The sequence below is a fragment of the Oryzias latipes genome, chromosome 21 (assembly GCF_053564925.1).
Source record: "Oryzias latipes strain Hd-rR chromosome 21, Olatipes_Hd-rR_3.1".
Taxonomy (NCBI): domain Eukaryota; kingdom Metazoa; phylum Chordata; class Actinopteri; order Beloniformes; family Adrianichthyidae; genus Oryzias; species Oryzias latipes.
The window spans coordinates 18,225,702-18,246,232 of NC_136257.1; the positions used below are offsets into that span (position 1 = coordinate 18,225,702).

General features: G+C 42.1%; 1 protein-coding gene across 4 annotated transcripts in view; it reads left to right on the forward strand.

Moving 5' to 3' along the window:
• slc4a3 (solute carrier family 4 member 3) overlaps positions 1–20,531 on the forward strand; it is a 70,157-nt gene that overhangs the window by 12,563 nt on the left and 37,063 nt on the right. For 2 of the 4 annotated variants that reach the window (XM_023950911.2, XM_023950912.2), the window contains exons 2-5: positions 3,007–3,395; positions 16,392–16,563; positions 19,189–19,430; positions 19,700–19,887. In XM_023950911.2, coding sequence (XP_023806679.1) covers positions 3,345–3,395; positions 16,392–16,563; positions 19,189–19,430; positions 19,700–19,887 — 653 coding nt within the window. In that variant the 5' untranslated portion in view covers positions 3,007–3,344. The remainder of the gene's footprint in view (positions 1–3,006; positions 3,396–16,391; positions 16,564–19,188; positions 19,431–19,699; positions 19,888–20,531) is intronic. The other 2 variants (XM_078939422.1, XM_078939421.1) reach the window with 2 other exon arrangements.

The window sequence follows — 20,531 nt, forward strand, 5'->3', positions numbered from 1 at the left end:
TCACCTTCTCAATCAATCAATCAAACTTTATTTATAAAATAGCGCTTATCATGCATTTCGTGCAGCTCGAAGCGCTTTAACATTAAAAACAAAAAACACACAACATTACAGTAAAAACCCAACCCACCCTACACCCTTCCCACTCCTCTCCATTAAAGCACATGACCCACGACAATGAATGTTGACTACCAATACAAGTTAAAATAAATAAATAAATAAATAAATGAATAAATAAATAAAAAAGCAAGCAAACAAACAAACAAACAAACAAACAAGGCTTGGCTCTGCTGTGAGGAAACGGCATTTGGGAATCTCTTCATACCAGGAGCCAGCCCGCCCACGGGAGCATGGCCACAGCGCCAACCCAGACCGGGACAACACCAGGGTCCACTTCACAGCCGTGAGGCTGCAAAATTAAACCCCAGCCGCCCCAGCAAGGGCAAGAACTGCAACAACAGCCACTGGGCAAGCCGGCAACCCTGGCAGAAAAGACTCCCACAAGAAACACTGGGGCTAAAATCACAATAAGATACTAAAATTATAAGATTTATTAAAAAATAAATAAATAAATAAATAAATAAATAAATAAATAAATAAATAAATAAATAAATAAATAAATAAATAAATAAATAAATAAATAAAATAAAATAAAAAACTGAGAATAAGATGCATAAAATGAAATGAAGTATAGTATAGAATATAGCCTATATTAAAGCTAATAGAATAATTTAGCAGTTAAAATCAACTGAAAGCTAAATTATAAAGGTGGGTCTTGAGCCTCTTCTTAAAAACCTCTACAGTCTCTGCGGCCCCAGGGGTTGACATAGCCCAGAAATTTGCACTGGCCCACAGGGCCAGTAGTTTTTGAAACTTACTGGCCCTGCCTGAAAGTTACTGGCCCAACACCGCGCATAGCGGGACCCACCGCTCCGCAGGTGCTTGCAACTTTAGGGGGGTCCGGGGGCATGCCCCCCCGGAAACTTTTAATATGGTACAATTTGGTGCATTCTGGTGACATCACTTATTTTTCTACACTTTTCAATGACTGAAAATAGACCATATCAAACTTAAATCTGCTCTAGTCTGTTTCAGATGTTTTGAAGAGAGCACTGCAGTGTAGTAGGTAACACTAGTTCAGAAGTTTTCATGGTGCTTCTAACGGCAAATATCTCAATAAATCATAAACCTTAAATGTGTTAAAACAATCTAATGGCAGCTTGAACCATTTAACGAATCAAATAAATCCCTTAATGCATTTGATCAATCGGATGGACGCCTTCACATTGTTGACCAATCAGATGGAGCCCTGTTATGTTAGATGTTTGTAACCTATGTCAACGTGGGTCATTTGGAGTATAATTTTTAATCCGGGAATGGTTATTTGGTTATTTTGCTGTTTGTTTATATACCGCAAATTATATCGTTATCGCAATTTTAATCTCTGATATCGCATATCGCGAGTTTTCCTCATATTGTGCAGGTCTAACTGAGATCATTCAGCTAACTAGAAATACTTACTGCTTACAGTGTTGTAAAGAAAAACTAAATTAAGTAGTTTAACATTCTACTGCATTTGAGTCTAAGATTCAGGTATTTGGAGTTGCCTTTGATTCTTTGACATTCAGCTTAAAGCTTAGTGGATACAGTTTCATCTTCAATGCATTCATTAAATATCTTGCTGTCCATACTACTAATTATACCCACTACTCCATCCAACATATTCCTATCTATTCCTGCCATGTCTTCCACATCTCTGACATGCTTCAGTCTCTCTTCAGTGACGGTGTCGGATTTATAATCAAATGTAATAATAACCCACTGGCTTGTGCCTTCGTTGTTGCTGTTTAACATTGTTTTGTATTGAATTGTTACATTCAATAAAGTTTGAAAAAAAAAAAGTAGTGAGCGCGTGCCGCGTGGTGCTGGGCAGTGAAAGCCGCGCGCGCGCAGGCGGGAGAGAAGGAGAAGTGATCAAAGGTTTCCCATAGAAACCCTTGAAGTCTGAACACAGGACTAGCAGAAAAACTAAATTATGAAGACGAGGTAAATCTACACGTTTTCGCAAAATTTACTTTATTGAAAAAGGTGAAGAATATATAAACCGTTAGATATTTTAGTGGCCCGAGCGGGCAAGTGAAAAGTAAAGTCTTGTGGTCCGCACTGCTCGAAAAACAGGACCGGGCCAGCGGACAAATGGCTATGTCGAGCCCTGGGCCCTGAGGCCCTCTGGCAGGCCGTTCCACAGGCGAGGACCGTAATGGCAGAACGAAGCCTCACCATAAGTTTTGGTCCTCACTTTAGGAACAACTAAGAGGCCAGCACCGGAGGACCTCAGGGTCCGCGAGGGCTCATATTTTAAAAGAATATCATTCAAATAAGAAGGCCCAAGACCATAAAAACACTTATAAACCATTAAAAGAATTTTAAAATCAATCCTAAAACGCACAGGGAGCCAATGCAGCGATTTTAAAATCGGTGTAATGTGTTCCCGCCCTCTGGTTCTCTTCAGAACTCGTGCTGCTGAGTTCTGCAATAGCTGTAGATTTGAAATAGACTTTTTGGGTAAACCAGAGAGCAGGGCATTACAGTAATCTAAACGACTGAAAATAAAAGCATGCATTAGCACTTCTGTGCTGGCAAGAGAGAGGAACGGGCGGACTCTGGCAATGTTTTTGAGATGATAAAATCCTGTCTTAACGACATTTTTAATGTGTGGGATAAAATCTAGCTCAGAGTCAAAAAGTACGCCCAGGTTTCTCACACATTGAGAAGGTTTAAAATTATGAAGATGTGGTAAAATCATCTCTCTCTTGTCTTCAGGACCGATGATTAATACTTCAGTTTGTACTAAGTTTGTACATCTTTTACTGAAATATTTTGCTTCTACAGAAGATTGAGCTTCAGTGTTTTGTTTCACATGCTGTGAACTTAACATTTATCATAATTTCTTAAAATGAACATTTCACAAATGTAGTCTAAAATTATGGTATGTTTTATCCATGCTAGGTTATGCCATCCCAAAGGCTTCCTGGATCGCCAGCCGAGAAAGAGAAGGGCTGATCCTTGTCTTCCTCCTGGTTGTTGCTTTTTCTGCATCCCATCTTTCCTACCCTTCTCCCATCATTCTTCTTCTTCTTTGACCCTTACTTTTTACTTCTGTACTAAGCTTTTTTCCCCTAGTTTTCTCATTTTCCGCCACTCTTCACATCCCAATATGTCACCCTGCCTCACATCCATATAACCAGTGGTTCTATTCCCGCAACGCTAGCCAACTTTCCTTCAGGTCTGCTTGCTTCCTTGACAAGTCTGTTACCCCTCAACCCTCTGGCTGCTCGCAGAGTCACATGGCTTCAGGAGGCCATGCTCCTGACATAGATGTGGGAAAACCGTTACAGGTAAGGTTTGTTTCATGACGCTTTTGAAACATGAAATGTTATCTAGCATAAAAAGCCTGTTAGAATCGGGTTGTCTAATCCATGCAAAGGCTGCTCCATGACTGACCTGCGAATGTCCTTCAGAAACCCTGGGGATTGTGGTGTTTAGTGGCACCTAAAGAGATAACCAGCTTTTCAGGCTGGAGACTGTCCTCTGTACAAATATCATGGTCAATATTTCTCTGTAAATTCCCCACAGGGATGACTTGCCCCTAGGAGATGTCAAAAAATGATAGCATTCTACAAACTTTAAGTGCAGAGGTTGAACGGTCAAGCCCTGATTGGAAGATCGCAGGTTCAGTTCCCCACTTTACCTGCTTAGAACCCCACATTGCTCTTTGTGGTTAAAGATTGGCGCCAGTGTTGGGCAGCAGAGCCGCCATGTGAATATTTTCCATGTACTGTATGTGTGGATGGGACTGGGACTGTAAAATACTTTGAGCCTTCTAAGAAGCTAGTAAAGTGCTGTACAAGCATATGTCAGCGGCAAAGCTAGAACATTTTATATAGAGAAAGTCTTTGGAAGGGTAGAAAACAGAATAGTAGAGTAGAAGGCCATTACAAATAAAAATATCAGAAATACGTGTTTTATTATAAATGAGATATTATTAATGAGTTTTCCAAAAATAAGGTTGAATGGTGGCAGTCCTTGGCAGGAAGGGAGCAGAGCGGTAATTGATTTATGGCAAAGTCCCCAAAATCGTCTGATGACTGACCGATTTCAGACTGCCACCGTCCTGCTACCTCACTGTCCCGGAGCTGCATTCCCACTGTCACCATTCGATTGTTAGAAATCATACAATAGCAGCGCGGGGACTCGACGAGGGCTGTTGGGTCCTGCGTATAAATGGAGAGATGGCATTGATGCTGCACAAAACTCAACATGAGACCTGCGTCTTTACAAGTTGAGGTTGATGCTGAAAAGAATACGAAGAATACAGAAAATTGTGCTTTCTGAACTGCTCATAGAAGAAAAGCAGCGTGCCCAAGAAGGGCAAAGATGAAAAAGAATCCGAGTTGGGGATGGGCAGTGGTGCAGAATGGCCTACGTTTTATATACCCACTTGATATGGGCAGTCGCCGTCCAGAGACATTTACACATCGTCCAATCAGAGATGCTGCTGGCCAGCAATCCGGCTGCAATCGCACTGTGGCTGCCCTGCTGTTGCCCTGATTTTGTAATGGCGTCATCCTTTACCTGACTGACTTCTGGCTGATTGGCTCTGTCTTCATTCATGACCGTGCCGATGAATTAAAAAAATTCGGCCAGCGGCATGCAATCTTGAAGACTCTATCGATGTCTCCCCATCGAGTGGTGGCAATCGTGTTTGGGACCATAGCAAGGCCAATTAAAAGGTATTGCTTTTGTTATTTTTGGAATGCTTAAAGAAACTTTTATTCATGATTTCTTAATGTTTATTAATAACAATAATAATATTGATGCCAGTGGGAGGACAAATGCTGGAGGGGCAGCTCCCCTGCAGCTCTGTCCCTGGTACACACTATTTTCCATGTCGCCTATTCTGATTGCTTCATATTGTGACAATGGCTTTAGAAAAATAATAGTTTATTTTCCCCCTAGCTTCATAAGTAGACTCATAATAGACTCCATTATATTTAAACCGTGCATTTAAAACACTTTCTTCCACAGTTGCAAAGCACCTCCTTTGCATCAGTTGTCAAAAGTCAAAGTCAAAGTCAGCTTTATTGTCCAATGTGCTGCATACACATGACATACAGCACAGATGAAATTACTTTCCTCTTGGCCCACAGTGCAAGCAGCTTATAAATTAATAACTATAATAAGAAGAATGCAGCAATCTAAATAGTGCAAAAGAGCAATGAGATTGTTAAAGTGACAGTTTAAAGTGACAACAGTGCTAAGAGCAGTAAGTAGATGAATCGGTGATGGCAGTCTTAGGTAAAGATGATGTTCTGATGGAGGTGTTAAAGTTTTTCAGTATAAGTTTGCAGCAGGGAGTGGAGGGGGCAGAGGGGGTAGGAGCTCGGCATTCTTCAGTTTGCGGAGGAAGTACAGGCGTTGCTGGGCTTTCTTGGCCAGTGATGCAGTGTTGTGGTTCCAAGACAGGTCGTCGGAGATTCCCAAGAACTTGCTGCAGCTCACCCTTTCCACAGCAGCACCATTGATGATCAGTGGAGCATGCTGGGTTTGAGTTCTCCTGAAGTCTTCTTCACATTCAGGTAGAGATTGTTGTCTTTGCATCACAGAGCAAGCCTGCTCACCTCACTTCTGTAGGTGGTCTCATCGTTGTTGTCCTTGAGACCCACCACTGTTGTGTCATCGGCAAACTTGATGAAGAGGTTGGAGCTTGATGTTGTGATGAAGTCATGATTCAGCAGAGTGAAGAGAAGGGGGCTCAGCACACATTGCTTCATTTGTTGGTGTTTTTCATCTAACCATAAAAACATGATGCATTATGTAAAAGGCGATGTAGACCCATCAGATCAATGAAGCCATACACTTCACAGCACCATTCCGCTCTAAAACATAGTGTCTATTGATGTTCTTAGCGATGTGAAGCAACACCACCACCATCACCCCCACATGCATCTGGGTTTGATGACTCCAGTCTCGAACTAGTTTTAGATCCTTTGGAGTCAAAGTCCAAAGTCAACTTTATTGTCGATTCTTCATATGTGCATCACATACAATGAATTGAAATTCTGTTTCTTACTCTCTCATGCCTGTTCAAGAGAAAAAATAAAAGGAAAGAAAAGAAAGACAATTTACAACATTAGCCAATAAAGTGCGAGTGCACTTTAGGCAATATCTCAAGGCAGCGGGTTGGGGTGGGGGGGTTCGTTTGAGTACTGTTCATGGAGGGAGATGGGTGGTGGGTAGGTGGAGAGGGTAGAGGGTGTTTAGGATCCTGATGGTCTGGTGTGTGAAGCTGTTTCTGAGCCTGGTGGTGTGGGAGCGGAGGGTCCTGTACCTCCTCCCCGAGGACAGAAGGCTGAACAGGTTGTGTGCAGGGTGGTGTGCGTCCTTGATCATTTTTAGTGCTTTGCGGGTGAGGCGGGTGATGTAGAAGTCCTGCAGGGAAGGGAGTGGTGCTCCAATGATTCTCCTGGCCTGTGTTCACAGGTAGAAAGGCTCTCCTGTTGCTGTGTGTGCAGCCACCACCCCACACAGTGATGCAGCTGGAGAGGATGCTCTCAATGGTTCCTCTGTAGAATGTGGTCATGATGGCTGGTGAAGCACCTGATCTTTTTAGTTTCCGCAGGAAGTAGAGACGTTGCTGACCTTTCTTTGCCAATGATGTGGTGTTGGCGGTACAGGAGAGCTCCTCATTGATGTGTACCCCCCGGAATTTTGTGCTGCTCACTCTCTCCACAGCAGTACCGTCGATGATCAGTGGCAGGTGTTGAGTGTGGCCCCTCTGGAAGTTGACAACAATCTCCTTTGTCTTGCTGACATTTAGCAGGAGGTTATTATCCCTGCACCATTTTGTCAGCAGATCTACCTCTTCCCTGTAGTTGTTCTCATCGCCCTTGGTGATGAGACCCACCAGAGTTGTGTCATCTGCAAATTTCACAAGGTGGTTGGTGTTGTGGGTTGTTGTGCAGTCATGTGTCAGCAGGGTGAAGAGCAGCGGACTAAGCACACAGCTTTGGTGTGCCTCAGTGTTGAGAATGATTGTATTTTAGGTGTTATTGCCGGAACGTACTGTTTGTGGTCTTCGGCTGAGGAAGTCTAGCAGCCAGTTGCAGATGGGGGTGTTAACACCCAGATTTTCTAGTTTGCAAATGAGTTACTGTGGTATTATTTTGTTAAATGCAGAGCTGAAGTCTATGAACAGCATTCTCACATATGAGTCCTTTTTGTCTAAGTGGGTGAGAGCTGGATGGAGAGCAGAACAGATGGCGTCTTCTGTCGATCGTTTGGGTCAGTATTCATATTGAAAGGGTCCAGGGTGGGGGGAAGGAGGGATTTTATGTGTGACATGACTAGCTGTTCAAAGCACTTCATGATGATTGGCGTTAGTGCTATGGGGCGGTAGTCATTGAAGCAGGATAGTGATGGCTTCTTTGGCAGGTATGATGGTGGTAGTTTGAAGCACGATGGGACGATGGCTTGCTCCAAGGAGATGTTAAAGATGTCTGTGAAGACATCCTTTAGCTCTTCTGCGCAGTCCTTCAGCACACGGCCTGGGATATTGTCTGGACCTGCAGCTTTCCGTGGGTTGATGGTGGAAAGCTGGCAGTTGACAGGTGCAGAGTTTGATCGTGGGGGGGGGGTTCTGTGGGTGTGTGCTATTTAGTCCTTCAAAGCGTGAAAAAAAGCTGTTCAGGTTGTTGAGAAGGGGGGTGTTGTTCTCACAGCTCTGTGGTGCAAGGTTGTAGTCTGTGATGGCCTGGATGCCCTGCCACAGGCTCCGTCCATCTCTGCTGTCATTGAACTGAGAAGATACTTTATGCATGTAGTCCTTTTTTGCTTTCCTGATGCCCCTGTTGGCTCTTGCTTCTTAGGCCAGGTTCAGCCCCTGCTCTGAAGGCATTGTTTCTGGCCCTCAACAGCCCTTTGACTTCCCCTGACAGCCATGGCTTTTGGTTGGCTCGAATGATGAGGCTTTTTGTGTGTCACATCATCGATGCACTTTGTGATGTAGGAGGTTACTGTGTCTGTGTATTCCTCAATGTCTGTGAGGTGGTTGGCAGTTTGTTTGAACGTGTCCCAGTCTGTTGTTTCAAAGCAGTCCTGAGGGCAGAGGATGCTCCCTCTGGCCACACTCTCACTTTCTTCAAGACTGGTTTTGCAAGTTTCACCCTTTGTCTGTATGCAGGTGTTAGCATAAAGGCCCGTTCACACCGGGACGAATTTCGCCGGCGATTTTCGCCGACGTTTAACGCCTCGTGACTAAACAAAGGGCACCAATGTGAGTGTGCACACCGACGCGGAAAAACGCCACGCGCCAAAGCGTCAAAAAAAACAAAACGCCTCGGGTTCGTTTTTTTTTTTCGACGCGTCGCGTCGAAATCTATTCGACCAATGAGAATGGCGCTTTTGCACACGTGTCTGGAGCTTCTGAAGTTACAGTAAAACACAACTTGGGGGCGCTCAAACACAAAACTGCCTTTCTGAGCACACATACCAGCGAAGAAGATAGACGCCAAGTAGCGTCTACACTGCCGCAAAGAAATAATGACGGACATTCTAAAATATCCCCGAACCAAGCACCAGTTGGAGCTACTGGTGCTTGAAATATTCATGTTTTCTTTGTATTATTCTGACAAGCGCGTAAATACTTGCTCTCTTCTTCTGAGTGAAACGCGACTTTAAAAAGCGTAAAGTTGCGCAGCGCCACCTTGTGTACAGGAGTATTTCTGTTTACATTAAGCGCCATCTAATGTCAGGGAATGAAATTGCACGTTCGCTCGGCTCCCCGTCAGCGAAAATCGCCTGGGTGTGAACACAAAAAACGTGGCGAAAAACGCTGGCGAATAACGCCTGGCGAATATTCGTCCCGGTGTGTACGGGCCTTAACACTGATGTGGTCTGATGCTCTGATGTGGGGGAGGGGGGCTGCTCTGTAGGCTGGTTTGTGAGGAGTGTAAACAAGGTCCAGTATGTTATTTCCTCTTGTTGGAAAGTGCAGATGCTGAAGACATTTTGGTAGCACTGTTTTGAGATCAGTTGAAGTCTCCGGCGAGAATGATGAAGCCATCTGGATGTGCTGTTTGTTGTTCACCGATGGCCTGGTATAGTTCATTTAGCGCCGCATTCCTGTCGCAGTTGGTTTTTGGGGGGATGTACACTGCCACTAATAAAATTGCAGTACACTCTCTCAGCAGGTAGAAAGGACGACACTTCGGCATCATGAACTCCGCCCGCGGTGAACAGTGATTGCTTACCAGCTTAGGGTCCCGGCACCACGCGTCACGGATGTAAACACAAACACTGCCGCTGCAAGTTTTTCCTCCGTCTACGATGTTTCTGTCCACCCGATAGCATGTAAGTTGTTCCAGTTGTATGGAAGAATCGGGAATGTTGTTGTTTAGCCATTTTACCGTGAAGATGAACACACAGCAGTTACTCATTGTCCGGTTCGCTGATCGTAGTAGACTAACATCATCCATCTTGCTGTCCAGGGACCTCACGTTAGCTAAAAAGACCAAACCAAACAAGCAGGGAGCTTGTGACCCACCCATTGTATTTGCTATGACACAAATACACTCTTTTTTTTAAACTCCTCTCCTGATTCAAAGCTGTTTAAATAAGAAATACTCAGAAATGCAATTTTAAGCTTAATTTTCTTTTCTTTTATGTGTCCTCCATAAGAACATCTCAAAAACATCAAAAACATAATTTACATTGGAGTGGGCCTTTAACACATAATAAAACAAAACTGTACTTATATTAAGTTTAAAAAAAATCTATTTTAAATGCGCTTTTTAACAACTGACACCATTTTTCTTAAGTACAAATCATGTTTGTCTCCTGAATAATTAGAGCTGTAGTTTAACTTCTGGTTAATAATAATCTAATTTACATTGGTAAAGCAAGAACCTATTTATCCCCCTCACATTACACACAGTGGAGATGCAAACCTGCTGTGTAACTTAACACTCTATGCAAAGCACCAAAATAGCCTTCACATAGAAGCTGTTTCCTGTTCTCTAATGTGCAAACCCTTGATCCCTATTAGAAGTGCGTAGGGACAAGTTACGTTTACTTAAGTACTTAAATTGTCCTCTTAAGAGTAGTTTTAAATTAGCACATTTTTTGCTTTCACTTGAAGAGATGCAAAACCAGTACTTTTACTCAGATTCAATGGGCTTTTAGCAGTATTTTACTTTTTCCAAGATAATGATACTAGTTGGAGTCCTGGACTTAATGATAGGTTACAAATGTGCAAAATATAGTGCGAAGAGGTTAAATGTGGAGCCAGGAAACCCAGATAAACTTAGGGGGTCACATGAGGTGCTTGCAGTCACCCCTGTTTTTTGGGGGGGAGGTTTGTCATTAAAATAGCTCAGGACCCTCCAGGATCTGATGTCTTGTAGAGGTAAGATTGGGCCTAAAAAATCCAACCCGACCCGACCCAGGCCCGCGGGCATTAAAGCCCAACCCAGCCCGAGCCCGACAAATTAACTTGATTTGCAGGCCCGAGCACGAAGCAAACCCGAAATTTCAATTAATCCCATAGTATTTTTGGCAGAAAAAAACGCAAGATTTCTTAAAGTTAAAATAATCGACATATTTTTATGATCATGATAAATACATTTGCACAACGAAATAACGCTGGAACACAGAATAAGAGGCCAGACAAAGAGAGTGAAAGAGAGATCCTGATGCGTACTTGCTTAATTAAGCGGAGATATAGTGCAGCCCACCTGGCTCTGTGTCTGCGCTTCCTGTTTAGTAATAGTTATATAGCAATTACCTTACAGCGCCTTCTCTGTTTTAACCAAATTATTTATTTATAACAAGTATTCCTTAGTTTAGTATCCACACATCGTTTTAGTATACATTTTTATAAACATATTTTTATTAAAAAAGTCACCGAGAGAGAGTCATTTTAGTCCCCGACCCGGCCCGAAATTCATTCTGACTCAGGCTTGGGCTTAAGATCTTACCTCTAATGTCTTGTAAACATGACAAAAGTGGTGTATCCCTCTTTAGGTCACAGGGCTGTCAGAGCCTAACCTGGCTACTGTTGGACAAAGGCAGGGTACATCCTGGACAGTTAGAGAAATCTTTTTTAATCGGTAAATATATCTGCCTGTCATCAGCATAGAAGTAAAAGGGAACTGTGTTTTGTCAAAATGGGGATACAAAGAGAACAATAGAGGTACTTAATTTGAGCTTCTGGGCCTGGAGTCTGTTGCTCATGGCCGGTGTTTCGCATGTGGCCGGTTGTTTGGAGCTTGGCCTGGCCCACCGGGGGTCGGCGATGCATCCACAGCAGATTAAGGGTTCCCTTGTTTTTTTTTATTTTTTTTTATATTATTATTACTATTATTATTACTAATATTATTATCATTATTATTATTTTCTTTTAAAAATTATTATTATTATTTTCTTTTTAAATTATTTATTTATTTTTTATTTTAATATTATTATTACAATTCCTTTTTTTTCTTTTTTAAAATTTTATTTATTCATTTTTTTACTGCCTGGCCAGGGGCACCTACGGGGCTGGGGGGCCGGTCGCTCAGGGGGAGCCTTCTTCCCCCAGTTTTGCCCATCGGCCTGCTCCTCCCCGCTCACACCCGAACAAATTTTGCACATAGGGCTCCGGGAACTGGATGGGTGGGACATGCTGGCAGGGCTCACTGGGGGCCTCTCTCTCTTTGGGATTGCGTCGGCACCCGTTCTCCAATCCAACTTTTACTCGCATATTAGAAACCTTGATTCGTCTAGGGCTTTCTGGGGATGGTCTGGTGCGGGTACGGTGAAACATCCGTGCTCATCTTTCCCTGGTCCGCCCCACAATTTTAACTTCCACTTCAGACACACACACTGCATGATAGCAGCACACACAGAGCAAATACACACCACACACAGAGGGACCACGGAGTGGGGGGGGCTCTACTGCTTGGCAGTGGTGGGGCCCGCCACACTGGAGACCTCCTATTTTACCTGCAGCACACACACAGTACACCCACACCACCATACATAGGTTGGGTCGGGGGGGGGGGGGGGGGTCTTCACCCGCCTTGTCCTCTCAGGGCAGCCAGGCTTGTGGGTATCCTGTCGGCTGTAGTGGTGGTCGGGCGTGCAGCGCTGGGGGGTCGATCGGCCAGAGGGGGTTGCGATGGGGGGTGGGGGAACCCAGAAGATTGTGAGTGAGTGTGCGAGAGTGCATGGGTGGGACAGACCTGGGGGCTGGCTCACCGGGATCCTCTGGGGCTCTCCCTCCCCATTGCAGAGTGGGGAGGGCACAAGGGGCGGTATGGGAGGAGGGGTCGGATAACATCGCAGGTGAGGAGGGTTGTAGAGGGTAAAGTAGTGTGTGTGTGTCTCCGGGTTGCTTGGGTCGGGTGCCGAGGCTGACTTGCGGAGACGGGGCACCGGGTGTGGTGGGCGGCTCATGTGTCCTCTGGGCCCTGTCCTGCATCTCGGTGTCTGGCTGCCGGGTACGCCTAAGCACGCATGTTCTGTGGCCTGGGGGCCCAGATGCCGGGTTCCCCTTCTAAACACACGGTTCACCTCGGCAGCATGCATGTATCTCCACCCCCATGTGCACGTGCACACTGCCACACTGCTCCCTGTCCGCTTCATCCCTCCTCCTAACCCACAGTGTATTGATGGACAAACATTTTCCGCTCATCTTCGTATCGGAATTTCACCTATGATGCAATATTTGTCGTCTCAGCAGATCTGGTATAATTGTTACACAGCTTAAAGTAATAACTTATTAAAATCAGCACTTGTATCCCCTACTTTCTCCACCTCTCTTCCTTTTATTTTCTCCCCCCCCCCCCCCCCCCCCCCACATTCTTCCCCTCTCCCTTCCCACACACACTAAATGTAACAAATAAATGAAAAATAATAAAAGAACAAAAAGGGGTTTATACAAATTTACACTCTGGCTTTTCGAAGATATATAACCTCTTTTTGTAATACTAAAACCTGTCCAACACAAAAGGCCTTTAGCTCTAATCTGTTAGCTCAGTTGTTGGACAGAACAAGTTGAAATTAATAAATAAATAAATAAAAAAGCAAAAAAAAAATACAAGGAAACACACAATCTTCACTACTAGGATTTACACAGGGCCTCCTTGCTGTGTGGTGACAGTTCCAAACACCACACTCTACCACACAGCCTGCCAAGGTTTCAGCTCACTCCAGATGTAAAATAAATCACTCAGCTAATCAGCATTTATTCTGGAATACATTGCTTTTTTGAGTTATTAAAAACAGAGTTATCAAAAGCATAAAATATCAGTCCTAAAACACATTGCTCAACTTCTTAAATTGTTATAATCACAAAAAATCATAAATAAAATAACTTTACGTAATCTGTATTTTTTTCATTTTATTTTTTATTTGGATGTCACCATTCGATTCCTTGTGACTGATGATGGGGCAGGACGACTGCTTCACAGTTGATCACTCAATCTTCTATTTCCAATGAGTCTCCAGTCTCCGGTGAATTGCATGGAGGAAGCCTTTCCTGTTTCTTTGCGTTAGGGAATGAACTGATGCAGTCATTCCTTAGGCTCCTCCTCCCCAGAGAGAAGTTCATCTTTAACTACGACCTCTCCCCAACCCAGCTGGTTGTTAAGAATGCCTTCTATGCTCTCTGCACAGTGGCGTCAGTATCAACGCCTGATTGAAGTCCACAAAATTGCAGAGCAGAGTGTGAAGGGAAAGCAGCTTCATCAGGCCCTCAGCACCACAGGAACCTGCATGGCCTAAAACAGTTTGCTGCCAAAAACTCTTCCAGAAAGGCTTCTTGGCTGAGAGACTCCTTCATGATCCACTTTCCTGCAGAGGGAGCAGATCCATAGCAGCTTCAGAAGTTTTTTTGTCCTCCAAAGATCCACAAAGGCTCTTTTAGGAGCCACCCACAAAACCTTCAAGAGCTTGAATTTCTCTTATCCTCTGTTTATGGTTTAAAGTTATAGTCCTAACTTTTAGGGTACTACATTGGTGTAGGAGTTCACCACGTTCCTAAAGCATAATGCCTATGATTGCTCACAGTTGGAGTTCAGTTACCTTCTTGTATGTGGTATTTTAAGTGTGTTACCTTTTCCGATGGTTCTAGTTCTCTCATAAAATAATACACAGAAAGAGGCAACAGACAAAAACAGGAAAATACAGCAAAGACAGACACGCACTCAGGAAGACACAAACTCAAAGATACAGGCACTCAAAGATCTTGGAGCTTATGTTTGGTCCATTTTGTGTTGGCCTCAAATTTGTTATAAATAAAGAATAATGTGAATGTCAAATGACTAAAGTTGTGTTTATTGAAGTCCCACAACATGATTACAATTAAATTGTTTAGTATTGTTAACTTAATGGACTTTAGTAAATGGAACAAAAAGGTGTTTCAAAAATTCAACATGTTCAATAAATTCAACATAACTAAAAAATTAATTCAAATTCCATTCAATTTAATTAATTCAAATTAATTCAACATAATAACAATTTAACACAACAATGAGTAAATTCAACATAACAGAGAATAAATTCTAAGTAATGTTAAATTAATTCAACATAAAGATGAATAAAAGTAACGCAATAATGTTAAGTAAATTTAACGTAATTATTAATAAATTCAATGTTAAAATGTTGAGTACATTTTATATAAAAGCATTATGTAAACCTACCATAACTATAGCACTTATTCAAGAAGTCATCCAATCTTTATCAGATTTAAACAAAATAGTTTTGTGGGACTGGTTGACGATACTTTTTTAATTTAAATCTAATGTTTCATTTGTTCTAACTTGGGTCACTTTTTATCTTAGTAAGATTTTTAGCAATGTTAAGCAAATAGCTATGCTCATGATTTTTTTTAGCAGGCTCCTGTTTAAGAGCCATTAGAGTAAAGTCAGATGCTCTGTATCATAAATATATGAGTTTAAATGCTTTCTTTAAACTCAGATTACAGACACGTTTCCCCGCCTGTTTAACCACCTGCCTGTACCCCAGAGGCACCGCAAAAGGCCACACAGCACAGAGAGAAAGCATGTATATTCCTATAACTTACATTTTCGAGCTGCTCTAATGTTTTAAAATTCTTCAATTTGGGAGGAAAAAGCGTCATCCTAAAGTAAAAAATGTTCTTTTCTGTCTGACTGTGTCAGTCGCGTGTTTTTGTAGTCAGGTATTCCAGATCATTAAATGCATAGTGTCGCCCTTCCAGCTGGTAATTAGGAAGTAATGGAGCCCCACCGCAGGGAAATTCGAGATAACTCAGCTGTTTCCAGATTGTGTCTCTGCACCAGAACCAATTGGAGGCAGAGAAAGCAGCTTGTCACAGGGATTTGACCTGTCAAAGGAGCAGTCTGGCAGATGTGCGACTCTCACACCAGCTTTCTGTGTCTCAGGAGCCTGTATAGTGCTTCTCTTTGCTGCCGAGCTGTCAGATCCATTGATTTTACTTCTACTGTATATGTAGTGGAGTAAATAGTGCGTTCCTACTGCTGTTGTTGACTTCCAGACTGTTGTTGCAGCACATTTTCTTTCCTTGTGACACTGAAAATAGGGGTTTTTATTTTGACTTGTCAAAATAAAGATGTCTTGTCACCCCTGTTTTAAATTCAAAATTAATATATTTTTGCACAATATTTGTCTCCTATTCTGCTCAGAAAATATTTAACTTGACTTTTTTTAAATACATGTCAGCTAAAAATGTTGCCATTTGTTGTAGTTACAAGATCTAAAGATATAAGTTTGTTACGTTTCTGAGCTTGAAGTTGGAAGAATTGTTCTTCTGTTCCCACCCGATAATAAGAATTTTGCCGTATTTAAGACTGTGATAAGCCAAGCAGGCCACAGGGGGGCAGTACAGCAGCACACATTAAGAATACGGTAGCCATAAACAGCTTTCAAGAGCTGAAATGTTTAGTGTGTGTGTGTGTGTGTGTGTGTGTGTGTAAGTGTGTGTTTTGCCGTTTTGAATACATTTTTGAATTTATCAAGATACTTAAGAAAAGTGCTTTTGACTGTGCGGGACATCAAGAATAATTAGTAGAGGTAACAGTGGATGCAGTTTATTTTATCAGCACAAAGCATAGCTGTGGATGTTTTCAATGTTCTTTTTTTCTTCTTGATGGACATCTTTGTAAAAAGCTGGATATGAGTCTGCTGACATAACCAGACTCTGCAACTGTCGCAAAAGTTTGCAACAAATGAAGGACAACTTATCTTAACAACACTCAAGGCTGTTCGGGTCAAAATTGACACGAACACAATATGAAAGTTTTTTTTTTTTGATTTTTGTCTTCCTCTTTTTTGATGATGTTTTAATCCCATAGGTGAAGGTGGACGAGGACAAAAACGATGCTTCTGTGGAGGAACTGGAGGAGGAAAAGGAGGAAGACTGGGAAAAGGCCCTGTCTGTAGAACGTTTTGGAGACATTCTTAGTGATTCTGCTTCTACTAATGGGGATCGAATAGGGCGCCACTACACTGAGAAAGACTTTGAAAGTAAGTTGCGTGAAACAATATTTAATATAGAAAGTCAAAAATTTGCTGTCAACATTTGACCTAACTCCTTGATGAGAGGTGAGCTGTATTTAATCTGGAGGTGTTTGGTGGTTTGATGCCCAATGTCCAAGAATCTTTTCCTGGTTGGCTGCCTGAATTTTGTGGCAACACAAGCCTTCTTCCTGACCTATGATGGGGCGCCATCAGTGACCAGACTGACATCACATGACCAGTTCACTCCATCATTGTCCAGCACAGTAACTAAAGAGCTGACTATGTCATCAGCTGTTGTTGTGTCCATCAACTCTAGAAACTCTGGTGTGACGGTCTCTTTAACACTTCTGGTAAATATGCACAGCTGTGCAACATCTGTGATGTCGGTGCTTTCATCAATAATGACCAAAAATGCAACAAATGACTAGATTCTGTCCTTCATTTGATACCCAAGTCTCCTCAGAGATGTTGCAACTGCAATCGTAATCCTTGACAGACTTATGTTGGCAAAAGTCTGCAGTATTTTTCCATAGGTTCACCATCCGAAAATGGTTTGGAAGTTTGCACCAACTTGTTTGCAATAAGGCAAATAAGGTTTTTTTGCTCCATCACTGACGTCACGGCTGCAGTAAATGCAGACGGTTGTTTTATCAGTCCAGCCAATAGTTGGTAAATTGCGTAAGTTTGCGTTTCATCCACTAATCACCACTAGCTCTGTGGAAAAAGTGCTTGTATGTTTTGGCCTAGGGCAGGGGTCGGGAACCTTTTTGGACGAGAGCCATGAACGCCACATATTTTTAAATGTAATTTCGTGAGAGCCATACAATATGTTTAAAACTAAAAATACAAGTGAATGTGTGCATTTAATGTCTTTTGCTGCTTGCCCCCCCTGGCATCGCATCGTGCCCGAGAGGGACAAGTCTAATTAAACTTTTTTTCTTATAATTAATTGAGTTTAAGCTTCATGCAGGCGTTGAGACTTCCATCAGTCAAACGTGATCATAGGTTGGTCTGAATGTTCTTTGGATGTGAGAAAGACTGTTCCCATGCATACGTGGAGCCAAACATTGTCAGTACAGCAATACTCACACGTGTGTGGTATGTGACAGGCAGCGTGTTCTAAGTTCTAACAATCAGTGCGCCGTTTCACCTCACTGCCTGAGCCCACTACCCCTCCCCTTTCCCTTCACACACATTTGCAGCTCCTTGTCAAAGACAGGAGCGCGCTGCTGCAGGGACAGCAATTCGCAGGTTTCAGGCTGGTACAAACAGATAATAGTAAACTGATAGTGGCACAGATTTATTTTCTCCAAGCACCGTTACTACTGCTTGCCCCCCCTGCCATTCCATCGTGCCCGAGAGGGACGGGTGTAAATAAACTTTTTTTCTTATAATTAAAGATTTTTCTGCGAGCCAGATGTGACCATCAAAACAGCCAGATATGGCTCGCGAGCCATGGGTTCCCGACCCCTGACCTAGGGGCAATGCTGGCAGCACACACTCTTCTTGAAAGGGGCTGTTCCTTCCTTTTCAATTAGTCTTTCGTGCCATGTCTCCTGTACAGAATACTTTCATTTGCCAAATCGAGCAGATCTTTTGTTTCATTCTATAAAATTGTGATTTTTCAACAAAGGTTTGAACTTTTAGAGTTTAAACTACAGAGAAAAGTTTAAAAATGAAGATGAAGGCGCATCTGCAGCAAGACTGAAGGAGGAAATTGGAGTTGTCCTTTAGTTTTAATCTGCCTCTCCCCCTTAGTATAATCTGTGTTATTTTATATTTATTTGAATGTTTTATATTGTATGTAGCCTTTTTTTAATCAATTGGTGTTTTAAATTATTTTAATCACTCAACTACAAAAACCATCAGGACACGTCCCATAATGCATTGTTTTGTAGTGTGTAGGGCAGCTTTCAGTCAGTTCAGTACTAAATTTCCAGCTGTGTTCGGGTAGGTTTGCCCCTCGCTCCCACCCCTTTCTCGTGATATTTTTGTGATGATTGACAGTTGATGTTGGTGCAAAAACAAAAATATACGTCTCACACCAAGTGATTTGCGCAGTGGGTGATCTCAAACACGCTTATTGTGCATCTTGGCTGCACCTATTTGGTGTCACCAAGATAAATTTCCATCAGTTTTCTTTACTATTTGTACTGTCATGACAGCGATGCTGCTGTCAGTTTACCTTGTTGTTGCATCTTCAAAAATGCAGAATAAAATGTGACACTCAATATGAAACAGCACATTGTAATTTCTGCATCTATTATTAAAGTATTTATTAGTAATAAAGTGGAAATTAGTAGATTTGGTTTGAATGTTGATTTACGGTATGCGCCCCTAAATTTTCTGGTTGTGCCCCTAAAATTTTCAGTCAGGGGCCACAGTGTTCCTAGTGAAAAAAGTTAGTCTGGAGCCCTGTAAATTAATTCATGCTAAGGTATTTATGTGGATGAATACAATTAAAATAGTTTACGTTTTTGAAACTTATTTTAATAAAAATGTTTAACAACATTAAAGAAATGGCTATGCTCACTACGTTGCCAGCAGACTCCTGGCCAAGAGCCATATGAGTAAAATCAAATGCAGATATGTATCCATATTTCTAAGTTTCACTGCTTTCTTTAAACACAGATCACAGACACATGTTTCATCACACGCACCACCCGTTATCCACCCACCTGCCTGCACCCCAGCGGTCCCGAAAGCGGGCGCACAGCATAGAGAAAAGGCATAAAAGGAGCAGAAAGAAGAAAAAGACGTCACTTCCCCCCTCCAATGTAACACCCACCATCCATGAGGTGGATGAGGAAGAGGCAGGGTCTGACACAGAAGGACAGGGGGTTGATGCCACGCCCACAGGACTGCCACCACAGGTAACATAAGTCTGAAGAGACTGAATATTTGAGTACATGTCTGGAGATTTAGGCTTTTTCCTACTGAATTGGACAACCCGGAAGATTTTCAAAAATAAAAGCACCGATTTGAAGCATAACAATGGTAAAATGACTTAAGATCTGCATGTATGACATCACCAGTAACTTTACAGATATTTAATTTAGATAAGATAGATAAAATAATAATTAATTTAAAACAACAGAATGGTAGTTTCTTCCTTTCTTACTAATCGTCCTATTTTTCTCAGTTTAGTTTTGGGAACCAAGATGACTTAGAGGAATCCATTCCACTTGCAACTGTCCACCTCGAAAATGAGGAGCAGCCACTCCAGAGGGCAGCCGCAGCCCCTCTAAGGAAAGAGGTCGCCCATAATGGAGAAATCGCTGTAAATGGAGAGAAGATTGAGCTGAATGGGGAAGAAACAGCCTGCAGCAGGTGGGCTGTTACAACTTTATTCTGCATGGAAAATACTTTTTTATGATGTCACTGCAGATTTTCTAAATGGATTCATGAATGTGGAACACAGCAGTCATGTAGGCATGTGATTGGCAGACTAATTGCTCTTAATACTGAATGCTTTCTGGGTTTTGCTCATTTACTTTTTAAAATGTTCTCTGTTTTTTGAGTGTAAAAAAAGAAGTAATTAATTGAGCTATTAGTCCCTCTGAAGGGTAGAAAACACTATATGGCCTGTAAGCAACAATACAAATAAACGGTATAGTGGAGAAATAACTATTTTGATGCAAGTGTAATGGTGTTAACAGCAAAACTGGAGCTTTTTAAATATAAAAATGTGTTTTTTGTTATTAGTCTTTAGGCTTATAACATTTTTCCTAGCTTAAATGTGCATTTAAGTAAAGTTTTCCGATCTCCAACACCAACTACACATCTTTTATTAATATTTTAAGTCAATTTTGAGAAAAATTATATATCTAAAGCTTTAACATGAAAAAAGCCATTTGGGCCAGTTTGTCACTTATCAAAACCTAGTGAGAGCAGCAAATTCATGCTTCACCTTTTGGAAAAATGCATTTTCTTTATGTCTTTGTGACTTTTAAGCCATTCAATTATAGAAAAAA